Source organism: Semicossyphus pulcher, unplaced genomic scaffold (genome assembly GCF_022749685.1).
Source record: "Semicossyphus pulcher isolate SPU_LCO1_2020_fin unplaced genomic scaffold, fSemPul1.0.p SCAF_6, whole genome shotgun sequence".
In the NCBI taxonomy this organism is placed as follows: Eukaryota; Metazoa; Chordata; class Actinopteri; order Labriformes; family Labridae; genus Semicossyphus; species Semicossyphus pulcher.
The window spans coordinates 11,004,570-11,017,196 of record NW_027211737.1 but is presented as its reverse complement, the minus strand read 5'-3'; the positions used below and the strand labels follow the sequence as shown (position 1 = coordinate 11,017,196).

Sequence of the window (12,627 nt, the reverse complement as noted above, 5' to 3'; positions counted from 1 at the left end):
TCTGTGTTCCAGAGCCAAAAAGCTGCTTCATGGTCCGTTTACTTCAAGGATAAAAAGCAAGCATCTTGGAAGCACATGCGCTTCACGTTCTCTAACCTGTGAAACAGATGAATGTGCTACAAAACCTGAGCTAGATCGGAAAATCCTGCAGCATTTCAAAGAAAATCAGCACTGATGATGGCTGATTGTAATGTCAGATATTTATGTTCGATGTTTATGTTTATATTACTGCTATAATAACTGGGACTACTGGGCATTTTAGGAAAAGAATGTTGAAAGATAATTTACATTTAAACCAGCGACGCACTCTTCCTTCCTTACCAAACTTTAAACTTTCAAAGCTTCCTTGATTGACTTCATCCAACATGGATATCATGTTCCCAAACTACAGTGCGATGTAGTAAGTAAGCTTCAAGTATTGCAGCAGTGAAAGTTGGCGACTATGTGCAAAAGAGCTTCCGCCAGACATTCCCAGTTCCTACTCGCTCTAAGTTAAGCGTTCAGAAAGCAAAGGATTAAGCCGAGACACCACCAGGTGTGGATCAGTCAACAGCACTCAGCATCTGATGCTGAAATATGGTGTTCATTATAAGCGGCCCATGACCACAAACAGAAGCCTTAAAAAACAAAATGCCACTCATAAGGCAATTCCAGAGGATCAGCCTCCTGGATTCTCGGTTATTACCCTTTTGAGCCTTGAACTTCCTGTACATAACGTAGGATCCCCCAGGCGGCACCCTCTCTTGTACCAACCACAGACTGCAAAAAGTCAACAGACAACATTCCCCTTTCACCTTACTGACCCATTGGGCGCTTGTAAGTATCTCCAGACCTGAATGGCACCCCTCATCGGGGGGCAACTCTGGTAAAGGTCATTGTGGTGAATCCAATAATGCCTAATTATTGCTTCTTCATGTCCCGTATGAGCTCCAGCTCTCTCCACAACAGAGAGGGGAACTATCTTATATCTCAAGAGCCACTTAATTTCCATGGGCCAGCACACCACCCACCTGGCAATGCACTGGACTCCTACACCTAACCCTTGTGGGCTGGGTCTTATCACACCTGCAAGCTCCTGTTCAAGGCGTGGTGCATGAGGAGGCCTTGGTACCTACTTTCCTCTTTCCTAAAGCACCAATTTATAGAGATCTTTTGATCTCTCTTAATGTGGCTCCTCACTGGGGATCATTTTGACTTGGGAGACGCAACTTAATCTGCTCTCTACAACAACAGCGCTCCCAGGCTGTCAGGCAAACACACACACCAATAGAAATCAGTGAATTTATAACAATAACAACTGTCTGTTATTAAACTATGAGATTGACAAATTTATGTAGCATATTGTAGAACTGTGTGAATTTGTACAATTTACAAATATAAAACATTTTGATTGAGACATACGAGTCGTGTTTAATCACTCTGTGGAAGCTGCAGTGCTTTTATGTGAAAGAAGCATTGAAGGCAATACAAGTTAAAGGGATGGGATGGGAAACAGGCGGGGTTACCTGGTTTGGCGTCCTGGCAGCAGGCTTGTCCTGGTGGTTGGCGAGGATGAGGAAAGGCAGTGTGCAAAGCTGCGGGTGCTGCAGGGCCGAGTGGAGCTCGTTGCGCGCTGCCTCGAGGTCCTCATCTGACGAGGCACTGTCCAATACGAAGACTACACCCTGCGAACCCTGGTAGTAACGACTCCAGTATTTCTTGATGTTGTCCGCTCCTGTAGAGAGATGTGATGCCATTTAATGTGTCAGCTTTAAGGAGTGGCTGTTGTAATAGCTGATGTTGCTGTTGTTGATGTAATGTTGGATATCGTCACAAAACAAATCTCTTTGTAAATTGAAATACTTCAACAATGTTGGATGTTCAGACTAAACGTGGGTGAAGTTTCAAATCTGTAGGTAAAAGTATGTTGGGAGTAATCCCCAGGCTTCTCAGCTCAGTCTGCAGGCTGCCGTGAACACGCCACACTTTGTGACGTCACAAAGTGCAGCCTCAGCACGCTTCGGAGAGCTGGCCAATCAGAAGAAAGTGGGCTTGTAGGGGCGGGTTTCTTAAAGACAGAGGCTGTAGGAGGGCCTGCACAGAGCACCAGTGTGAGAGAAATTAGTTTTTCTAAACTGTAAATGATGCTAAGCTACTCCACAGGTATCACAGAGTGAAATATGAAGCTTGAAATTAGCATAATACCTCCCTTTTATAAAAAGTCATACTGCAGTAATGTTTGCACTGGTTTGGTCACTTCAGAGAAATAATCTTGATGCGCACAATCCAAAACAGTCAAACAACCACAGTATTTGTTTTGTGTACGACCAAACTCACCAAGCTTTGCGGTTTAAAGTTCAAACTACCTCTCTTCATGCCAAAGTCTCTCAACAGCTGCACAAGCCATGACACAACACTGGAGTGAACTCCAAAGTCTTGAGGTAAATACACACATTCACCGGATTATTTGAATGGAGTCTGGGCTCATTCTCAAGGCCACACTCACATCGAGTTCACAGGGAAAAACACATGGTTCCTTTTTGTGTGCTAATGTGGAACACAAACGTCTGGTCACAATGATTAAGTTCAAGGCAACTTTATTTGTTGGTATAAGTCATTTGCGGAAGAGACCAACATACTCACAATATGAGTCAGTTGTCTCCTTTTCCCACCAACTCCCTCTGCTTCCACTGTGTTATTGCACATTTTCTTATTGAGACATGTCAACCTACAAACATCCTGTTCTATTGTTCCAATAACAAATGCCTGTGCACTTTCTTTAAAGGAGCAGTTCACCCGTGGAAAAAGCCTCTGTCAGTCAAAGCTGGTGTTCTCTGTAATCAATAGAAGCAATAATATTTGAGATTGGCGCCATAGCTGTGAAGGAAGTTGTACAAACAGCTTGTGGTTTTGCCCATTCTACATTACTACAACACCCAGCATGCATTGTGCCCCTCCCTCTGAAAGGAACGGCCCAGTGAGAGACGCTGGAGTGAAATACTACTGTTTTTCAGTCAAGGACATTGATCGCTACAGGCAATGGCTCAGAGCGGTACAGAATACGAAATAAGACGAGAATATACCGGTGGATCGTCTAAAAGAATCTTCAGGTCTGCAGTCTGCATTTCAAACCTGACGATTTTGAGACATGACATCAGAGGCGGCCGTCCTAGATTGAGGAAGTGTAGTTTAGCGAGCTCCCTGGCGCGTTTTACGTAGTCTGGCGGGGGATTTCCAGGGCCCAGTGGAGAAGCAGATAGCATCCTCCAAAGGCACAGAGCCAAATTGCTTTTTTCCCTACCATAATGGCATCAGCTCCCCACAATAGCATGATAGGACTGAGGTTGAAAATCGGCAAACTGGCCCTTTAATGTAAGAGCACTTGCGAACAAACATGTACGGTCTTCAGACTGAAAACCGACGATCCTCTATACCTGGACACACCCAACATTTACAAACAGATCTACAACCTCTCATTCTTTATCTAGAAGAGAGGAAGTGATGTTTGTGCTCAGCATTCATGGCAAATTCTCATCATATTACTATTCAGCTTATTAAGAAAAATGTAGAAGTCCTTTGTAAGGTTAGAAATGACTGCATGCTGACAGCCTCTGCTGTCCCCCTTTATTTATCGTAGGTCAAACTCACTCATCACCACAAAGCATGGTATGATATCCTTATCCTCTGTGTTACTCATGCTCCTTTGGCGTCGGGACATCTTGCTCAGTTTTGTTATAATTGGAATCCACTGACTGAACACAGCTTGACTACAGATGCTGATCTACTTTTCTGAGGAAGCTGCAAATTGCAAGACAACACGAGGTGAGATAGATTTCAGGCGGACTGTCAATAATACTATAATATCATAGTAAAAAAAGTCATTCACAGTGATGCATGCTGAACTGTATACTCTACAAATGTTCCTTCTAAGATGTTCAAATTGGCTGTAATTTCTGTTCAAATCTTCAAAAACAACTTGTTTTGTCTTCTACTCCTCACTTTTCCTTGACTCAGATAAACACTGTCCTTTTCACAGCATGTTTCCCATTAAATCTTTTTGTTTGTTCCACATGCTCGCTCATCTTATTAGCACCACGTACACACAGTGAGAAAAGGTCCTATCACATTGCATACGCAAGTCCATTTGTTTTTACACGGTTGTTCTTTGTGTGGTTATAATGATCCTCGTCCGTCTGGTGAGGTTTCCTCTGCAATCTTGTGAACTTTTGTTCTGTTATTGTTGCTCATAGTAAGGTAACTGCCAAGAAGTGACGAACTGTGAGGCTGGCAAATGTTTAAACATCACGAAGAGCTCTCAGTGACATTTACCTCCCTTCCCTCATGCTCTCCCCTCCCTCCCTTCCTTCTCTCCTCCCCCTCTCTCTCTCTCTCTCTCTCTCTCTCTCTCTCTACTCACACCTCTCAGCGGAGTGGAAAGCTATCAGACAAAGTGGCACTTGAGAGATTGACGAGGTAGTTTCTCTCCTCTTTGCCTGGAAATGGTGGGATGTCCGTCACGTCTCATTGGGTCTCGTTGGCGACTCCTGCCACCTATTGGTCTGACAGGAGGATTTCCAAACATGACGTCATGATTCTTGGGGGATGCTGGCAGCCCAACTGCATATAATGAATCAAATAAGTGCACTATGAGTAAGACCTTGTTCCCTCCAATTTTCTCCCTTTGCTTTCTAGTTTTCTGCCCATTTGCACTTTTGTTTAAAGGCTCTGTATATAGCTTGTAATTAGGACAAAAGATGTGCACTTTAAGATTTGACTCATACTTATTAACACAAAGGTCAGAAGTACAGCACGAGGGGTACTCATAGCATGCCATGAGAATGTGTCTTTTACTGACCCTGTACAGTACTGACTCATCTGTTTGAAGACTTTTCACCTCCTGTTCACTTTTGACTGTATAAATGAAGTAATGTATGGCTCGAGCAAAATCAATCACCAAAGAGAATCATGAACAAAGTTTGGTAAATTACATTAAAAGATCCACAACTGGATATTAAAGGAGCACTTCGTCCCTGGAAAAAGCCTCTGTCAGTCAAAGCTGGTGTTCTCTGTAATCGACAGAAGCAATAATATTTCAAATTGTCATTATAGCTGTGGAGAAAGTTGTGCAGACAGCTCGTGGTTTCGCCCATTCTACAGTCCAACAACACCCAGCGTGCATTGCGCCCCTCCCTCTGAAAGGAACGGATACTACTGTTTGTCTGCGGAGGTTTTCCAGAGCCCATTGGAGAAGCGGATAGCATCCTCCAAAGGTACAGAGTGGAGTTGCATTTTACCTACCATAATGGCATTAGCTCGCGATAATAGCATGATAGGACTGAGGTTGAAAATCATCAAACACGCCCTTTAAGAGTTCCTGTGTAACTTCACTACAGCCGTCCTGTTAGTAGCCATTTTTCCACACAAATAGAAGCAGGGCACAAAAAGGCAAAGGAAAAATGTCTTAGACCTAGCGCACTTTTCAGCGTGACTCTGCACGCCATATTTTTTGTGGCTGCTATGATATAAAGAAATTATATTTAACAATGCTTTTTAAAGCTCCTGTGAGGAACTTTTAGTTTGTGTTAATTTTGGCGCCCCCCATGGACAAAGCCGTACCTCTTTGCTGATTTAGTCCTGTACATGCTTAAGTGGTGTTTTTTTTTAAAGAAAAATCTTATCCTGCTTTCTTTAACAGTCATGTATCACTCATTTGAATTTTTTTACCCTGAAAAAGTGTAAACAAAGGCAGCGTGCAGTTAATCGCTTTATCTGACACCTCCCCCCGCCAGCGGTTTCAGGCCTTAAAAGTAACTATATAGAAACAATCTATTTTGTCTGGTGTTGTCTGGTTTGGTTTTGTAGCTCATATAGAGTAATCAGAATACATTTCAGTCTGTTTTATAACCATCGAAAAACTCCTCACAGGGGCTTTAAACATTACAGTGCAAAAAAACTAAAGTATGTGATGTCTGTGAGAGCGAATGTTGAGAAATCTGAAAACATTCGACTAGCCCCCAAACTCTTTTCTAATATATCAGAAGATCTGCTGAAACATGGAGGGGAATTACATATGTATGTAAATATATAAATGTTTCACATGTATACATGGTTTGAGGTTTGGGAGACTCTGAATCTGGATGATTGCTTTGTATGTGCTATGCTTCATAGACAGCTGATGATTCATTACGTATGCACAGCCAACTGCTGCAGGCAACTGAAACGCATACCAACGCTACCACTCATTGGCTATGAGAGAAGCTTTTCCCGTACATATACATTTGTCATGATTGTTTTTCTTCAGTGTTATGAATGCTCTTCTATTGTAATATCAGATTTTATTTCAAGGTTAATGGACAGTTGGGAGGGTTTAAAAAATACTTTGACAGTTGTCAATACTTTCTAACAATTGATAGACCAAACAAATAATCATGTAATGAAAAGGCTCCCTGAAGCTGGGTGGGATGTTGGCTGTGCTTTTGATTAGCTCTATTCACGCATGTTTTGATTTTGTTGAGTGACCGCGGGTTTTGGGTTCAGGGACAAAAAGTGAAGCTGAAAACATGTTGTGAAAACGCTCTGATGCTAATAGCAGAGGAAGAGGGGAGAATGGGGAAAGCAGACATTTACTTCTTACACAAATAAAACCGCCTACAATGTTTTAGTGTTCTGATTAGTTTTTCTTCAGCAAAGTGTGACTATGAATTGATAAATCAAAGTTAGACGCAAATGCCAGTAAAACACAAGCAAGCAATTACATCGAGATATTAAAAGCAGATTGTGTGCGGCTTTAATTCAATTAGTCTTTCAGCTGTGTTTACAGGCTGGTGTTTGTGAATTCATTGTGAAATTCAAACACGGTGTGATGATCTGCATTTGAAAAATGACTCATCACATTCGAAACCTACTGCCCTATATTGCTCTCAGTAGTGAGGCTGCTGTCGAGGCTCGTTCTGTTTGCTGGTCAGCAGTGCAGGTATGTTTCAGACTCGCGGGCAGCTTGAACACTTTCTCATACATTTCTGCCTCAAATCGTTCACGCTTCTTGCCAGCTTTTATCTTCTACAAGAAGCAAATGTGTTGCTAATCAGCTCTTTTTTTTCCACTCTTGGAAGTTGAAACACTGAGAGCAACCCTCTTTGAAGTGTACCTAACGAAAAACAGACAGTTCTCTGAACAGAACAGCTACAATGCAGTGATGGAAGAGAGTGCTGGGACTGGTGAGGGAGGCCTCTCGTCATAAAGTTTGCTTACTTCATCGAGGAATGAGCTGCGGCTGGAGTGAGGTGGAAAACACTTCAGCTGTTGATACACCCATCAACCTGCAGTCTCAGCAGTGTCTGTTTCTAAGTAAACAGTTCCTGTGTGAGGCCTGGCCTCAAACACACGTCAATCCCTTTCATTTATTTACAAGCTCTTCATAATCTCTGCTCAATCTGGCTTCAATTATGTCAAATCTGCGTTACGGAAATGTGGCATTTTTAAATATTTGGGATAAAATAAGTTGTGTTATTGTATGCAAATAATGTGGCTGTGGGTAAGCCATTTTCCTCCTAAAGTAATAACAGCACCTTTTTACATTCTACTTTACTCCACATGGTTACGTCCTCATTGTCCTACCATTAACACAAATGTATTCTCAAGTTATTGCAATTCACCTAATAGTGCATATGCATCGTCAACATAGAATTGCTCCTGTTTCGAATTTTTTACTTTAAAGTGATTGGTCTCGAAGATCTCAGTTTCGTTCTCTTTGGCGGCACCTGTTGCGATAAACGGTAATAGCGGGAGCACACTTCCCAGATATCCAGACAGTGTTGCATGTGTGACGTCCACGGTTGGCTCCGGTTGTAACTCTTGATTTTCCTCGCTGACGGTCGCTTTCCTTTTCAGACTGTTTGACTTCATCTGAGCGTCCAATTTGTTTCTTTTTCTTTGGATTTTCACTTATTGTTGAAGTTGTATCTGTAGTCATCGATCTTTTCTTTGTTTGTTCAGTCATAGTAGATTACTGTTTACTCACAACACTTGTAGACAGCAGAAAAGCAGCGGCTTAGCTCCGCCTACCCTCTCTGGGAGACCAACCACTGCTGGCTGATGGAAAACGCGTCACTAACTGGGCGCCGCTTGGCATTTTTTCCCGTGAAAGTCCCACCAGACACCCAGTCTGTAATACTGCAAACGCAAAGGCTTTCATCAGTGGGCCATAGGCTCAATCACCATTGTGTTACCTCATTCGGCGATAGATAGAGACTTTGAGAATCTTCGAGATTATTACTTTAAGAGCTGGTTTGGATGATGTATTTCAGGATGTCAGTGGCCATTTAAAGTGTCTATGATGCACCACTCACCCAATATAACCAAAAAAACCAACAGCAGATAGAGTAATTTTCTTGAATGAGGCCCCAAATAGAGATCAGTTACATGTCTGCCCTCAGAACTCCAAAATCAGAACAGTCTGCGACTCCCAGCATCTGCTTTAAACCCAAATGACAATTTACAAATTATTTCAATTCTGGTCAGTTCTTTTCCAATGCAAAGCAAAAGCTTCCCTGCTGGGCAAAGTAACACACACTGTGGTCCTGTTTGATAGTAATAAGAAGCACATTGGGGCTGTGATGAGTACCACGTCGTGGTTTTGTTGTTAGATGTGCTCACATACTTCGTCTGGCTGCTGGTGGGCAGAGACAACTGGTTAATGCTCTGTAATGTTCTCTGCCTTATCTGTATGTGAATACGATGGACTGTCAGTGGATGTAAACACACAGCATGCATCACATGTGTTCACACGCAGACCCAGTCTCATCTACAAATAAAAGCACTTTAACTGGCACAAGGAAGCAAACATCCTTTCATAGAAATTGTCTGATTTCCACTGGAACAGTAAAAAGTATCTGTGACCACAAGTGTTTTTTCACCACTGTACCACGACATCAACAAGTGGTGATTATGAGAACCACTTCTTCATCAGCGGTCATTGCGTGGCATGAATGCACACTGGGAAATGGTCCGTCTAGACTTGACGTCATGTGACTGTCCAGACAGACACACACTAAATAGATTTCTCCCTGTGTCCCCGGAGGTGCCCTTCCCACCTAATCCCCATACCTGGCACCAGCTGGGGAACAAATGTCCGTCAGGCTGAAGACGGACGGATGTCAAATTCTTCATTAGAATGATACTTTATTCAGATGAGTGCAGAGGGCTTTTATTTTGCTGCCTGCTGATTCAATAAATGTGTATCCATCTCTCTGTGCTGGAAATCTTAGAATGAATACACATAGTTATGTCGTGTTTGTAAATCCAGATTAAATCTTCAGATTATTTAATTTAAAGTAAAAATCTCAAACTTTTTCATTTAAATAAATGTCTGTTAAGTCACTGTCTATCACCGAAAGAGGTAACACAGTGGTGATTGAGCCTATGGCCCACTGATGACAGCCTTTGCATTTGCAGTATATATTAGTTATACTAGTAGTATATGTATTATTATGGAGTGGGTGTCTGTGGTGACATTCGCGGAAAATATCACAAGCGGCGCCCAGTTAGTGACGCGTTTTCCATCAGCCAGCAGCGGTTGGTCTGCCAGAGATGGTAGGCGGAGCTAGGCGGCTGCTTTTCCGGTCTCTGAAAGTGTTGCGAGTAAACAGTAATCTACTATGGCTGAACAAACAAAGAAAAGATGGATGACTACAGATACAACTTCAACAATAAGTGAAAATCCAAAGAAGAAGAAACAAATTGGACGCTCAGATGAAGGCAAACAGTCTGAAAAGTGAGCAGTACAAAGTGCTTCTCAGGTCATATTGCCTCGCAGTGCTGGTGTAGGCATAATATGATTTCCCCCTGACTCTAAACAAATGTTCTAAATGAAGGTTCATATATTCAAGTAAATTAATTAAATGTGACACTGCAGCATGATGACTTGTTTTTTAAACAGTAAAGACCACACAGTTTGTCTTTCAGCATGCACATGTGTCTGATTCATACCAACAGTCTGCAGTGAAGCTGTGATGTATTCATTCCAGTTTAAGCCTGAATTGGACTTTGGAATTAATTAGAATTGGAATTTCATCCTGCCACACTACTGTCACAGCAATACTTTGCCAGTTTTTTGTGATGCACATGCAAGAACATACAGTTCTCTATGAAAAGTCAGTATTAACCAGGTTTCATCCTATTTAAGAAATCAGGGCAGCGCAGAAAGCTGAACTAAACTGCATGATTTACAAGCATGTAAACACACCAGATGACAAAAGAGACATGTCCTGCCTGATAATGACTGTAAGGCAGCGAGTTTATCAAGGCCAGGCAATGTGCTCAAATCAATAAAGAAGGAGAGCTTGACAAGATGGAACAAATAACGAAATCCAGAAGCAACGTGTCAGAGAAGAAGGGACGAGAGGCAGAGGGGAGAGGAAGGGAGACCAGCGTTGAAGATGAGACGGAGAGTAAAACGAGACAGCAGGGACCCCAATGACAAATGCATGAGTGAGGCAAACATATAGCCCGGTCTGAATCATTTCCCGGCAACCATACATCAGTGTGCACATAAGCTGCTTTGTGCCTCTGCTTTACAGGACAGCTTGGGCTTATGACGATCTGGCCCGGTGCACTCGAGGCAGGGAGAGTTTCAAATGCATTATCAGGCTTAGCAACAATACAAATTACAGTTGTGAGTCAGCCACGCCTTCTTGGGTCCGTGCTCTGCAACATTTTAACGGCTTGGCTTCTAAAGCAGCTCCACGTGCCATGTCAGGGTCACTCTCTGCTCTTTGCTGTGTGCAAGATTTCTCCGTGCGCCAAAGGTGTTGACCTTAACATTTCCTTGTTTCCCATGTGCCCTCCTCCTGTTAAACCTGAACCATGTTTGTCTCCAAGAAGTGGGTTGAGCAATAATCGGGCTGAGCCTGCCAAGCAAAGAGCAAGGTTAGAATAACTGCTTTAAAAGGGTGAGGAGTGTGTGAGTTTAAACTGTTCTACCAACAGGAGCAAACACTGACGGGTAGTTAATTATCTGCGTTTGTACCTTAAATGTTGTTCCCCATCTCCAGCACATAAGGTAACCTGAATATGCAACACTGTTTTCTATGTCTTACTGTAAAGGGAGAACACCTAATTGACATTCAATGGGCTCTCTGGTGGGAGAGGAAGGAAATACGTGGAAGTGCTTCACTCCTTCATGCTTTGCAACAAGCGCTTCTTCCCTTGCCTTAGTGAAGAGGGCCAGCCACAAAGGTATTGTGCAAAGCAAGTTCTTTGGGGTACTGATTTCTGTGCGTCACACATTGTATCATCTTTCTGCATCACTGATGCAGTGCAAAACAACATAAAACTAAACCAGGCATGTTTGCTTGTTTAAAAGCCATAGGGAAAGGCGGGAAAAAAAGACTACTGACACAAAATGGGAAGTGTTGAGTAAGTTACAAATAGTGCGGAAAAAGGGGTTGTGCTCCTCAGAAAACAACCTGAAAGGCTCATTAGGACCATTATGAAAGAGCACCGACTCTCCAGACTCCACATTGACGTCATACATTTCTAACTAGAGGAGTTTGCCTTCATCCACCCAAACAAAAGGCATAATTTACCTCAGACTGAAACCTACATCTGAAGCTGCGCTCCGAGAAAGTAGGCGTCAAAACATCACATGCTTGTTTTTACCCTCTCCAACCAGTCCATAACGGATGGCACCATAAATCGCTCTGTGTATTTACGAGAAAAGGGGGTAAGGGTCCAAGCAGGGGGGATAGGAGAAGAAGAGAACCGGTTTCATCATCCTTAGCTGCGGTGGCAGCCTATACTAACTTCTAAATCAAACGTGTCATCCATGGGACCCGTGTTTTTCCAACCACAATAATGTCCCACTAGACTGGCTTTGAACCAATCCAGAAAAACCTCTTTTGAAAACCCCCTAATGCGCTCTGTCCAAATTTGGTAGCACCCTCGTTGGTGGTCCCTCGGTGCCTCTTTATGTGTGTGTGTGTGTGTGTGTGTGTGTGTGTGTGTGTGTGTCTGTGTTGAGGGCTGTTAGTGTATGTTTTTCGTCTTTTCAGGAGGCTAGGTTGGGTGATCCTCCAAAAACATGCACTGCACCTGTCATGGGCCTGTAGTGCGCAGAAAACAACATAAATTCAAACTATTAATTTTCTCAGTGACTCAGTGACGTGTGGGGGAAGCGATAGCACTGATTTATTCCTCTGTTGCGGCTCCCTTTAAGGACTGGAAGCCTCCCGTTGCATTTGTTCTGTTTACAGATCTCCACCTCCGGAGCCCTCATCTGTGCTTATTAAACCACTTCCTTGAGTGCGTTGCATTTCCAGGAATAACAGGGTGCAGATTGTACAGCCACATCAAAACACACTAGCAGGTCTGACGTCTGTACACAAATGTCAGTCTGTGACCGAAAGGTGTGATGCTACTGGAGGTAAAAAAAAAAAAACAGAAACATGCTGTTGCATCCTTGGCATACACAGTTCATGTTGAGAGATGAGACGGTATCAGAACAAGTGTGATCATGTTAAAAGTGAAGCATTGAAACGTGTTTTGAACGGAGCAAAATATACATGTGAGTCATGTGAGATTTGGTGGCAATAAAACATTCAGTCAGTTATGCTCTTTAATCTGATCAAAAGGGGGTCAAAGTTTAGTGCA

The 12,627-nt window shown here is 42.8% G+C and overlaps 1 protein-coding gene across 1 annotated transcript in view; it reads right to left on the bottom strand.

Annotated features, from left to right (window-relative positions):
- Positions 1-12,627, bottom strand: part of LOC138610361 (ADP-ribosylation factor-like protein 15) — a 105,653-nt gene that overhangs the window by 47,160 nt on the left and 45,866 nt on the right. Inside the window, exon 4 of the mRNA XM_069683101.1 lies at positions 1,506-1,714. Coding sequence (XP_069539202.1) covers positions 1,506-1,714 — 209 coding nt within the window. The remainder of the gene's footprint in view (positions 1-1,505; positions 1,715-12,627) is intronic.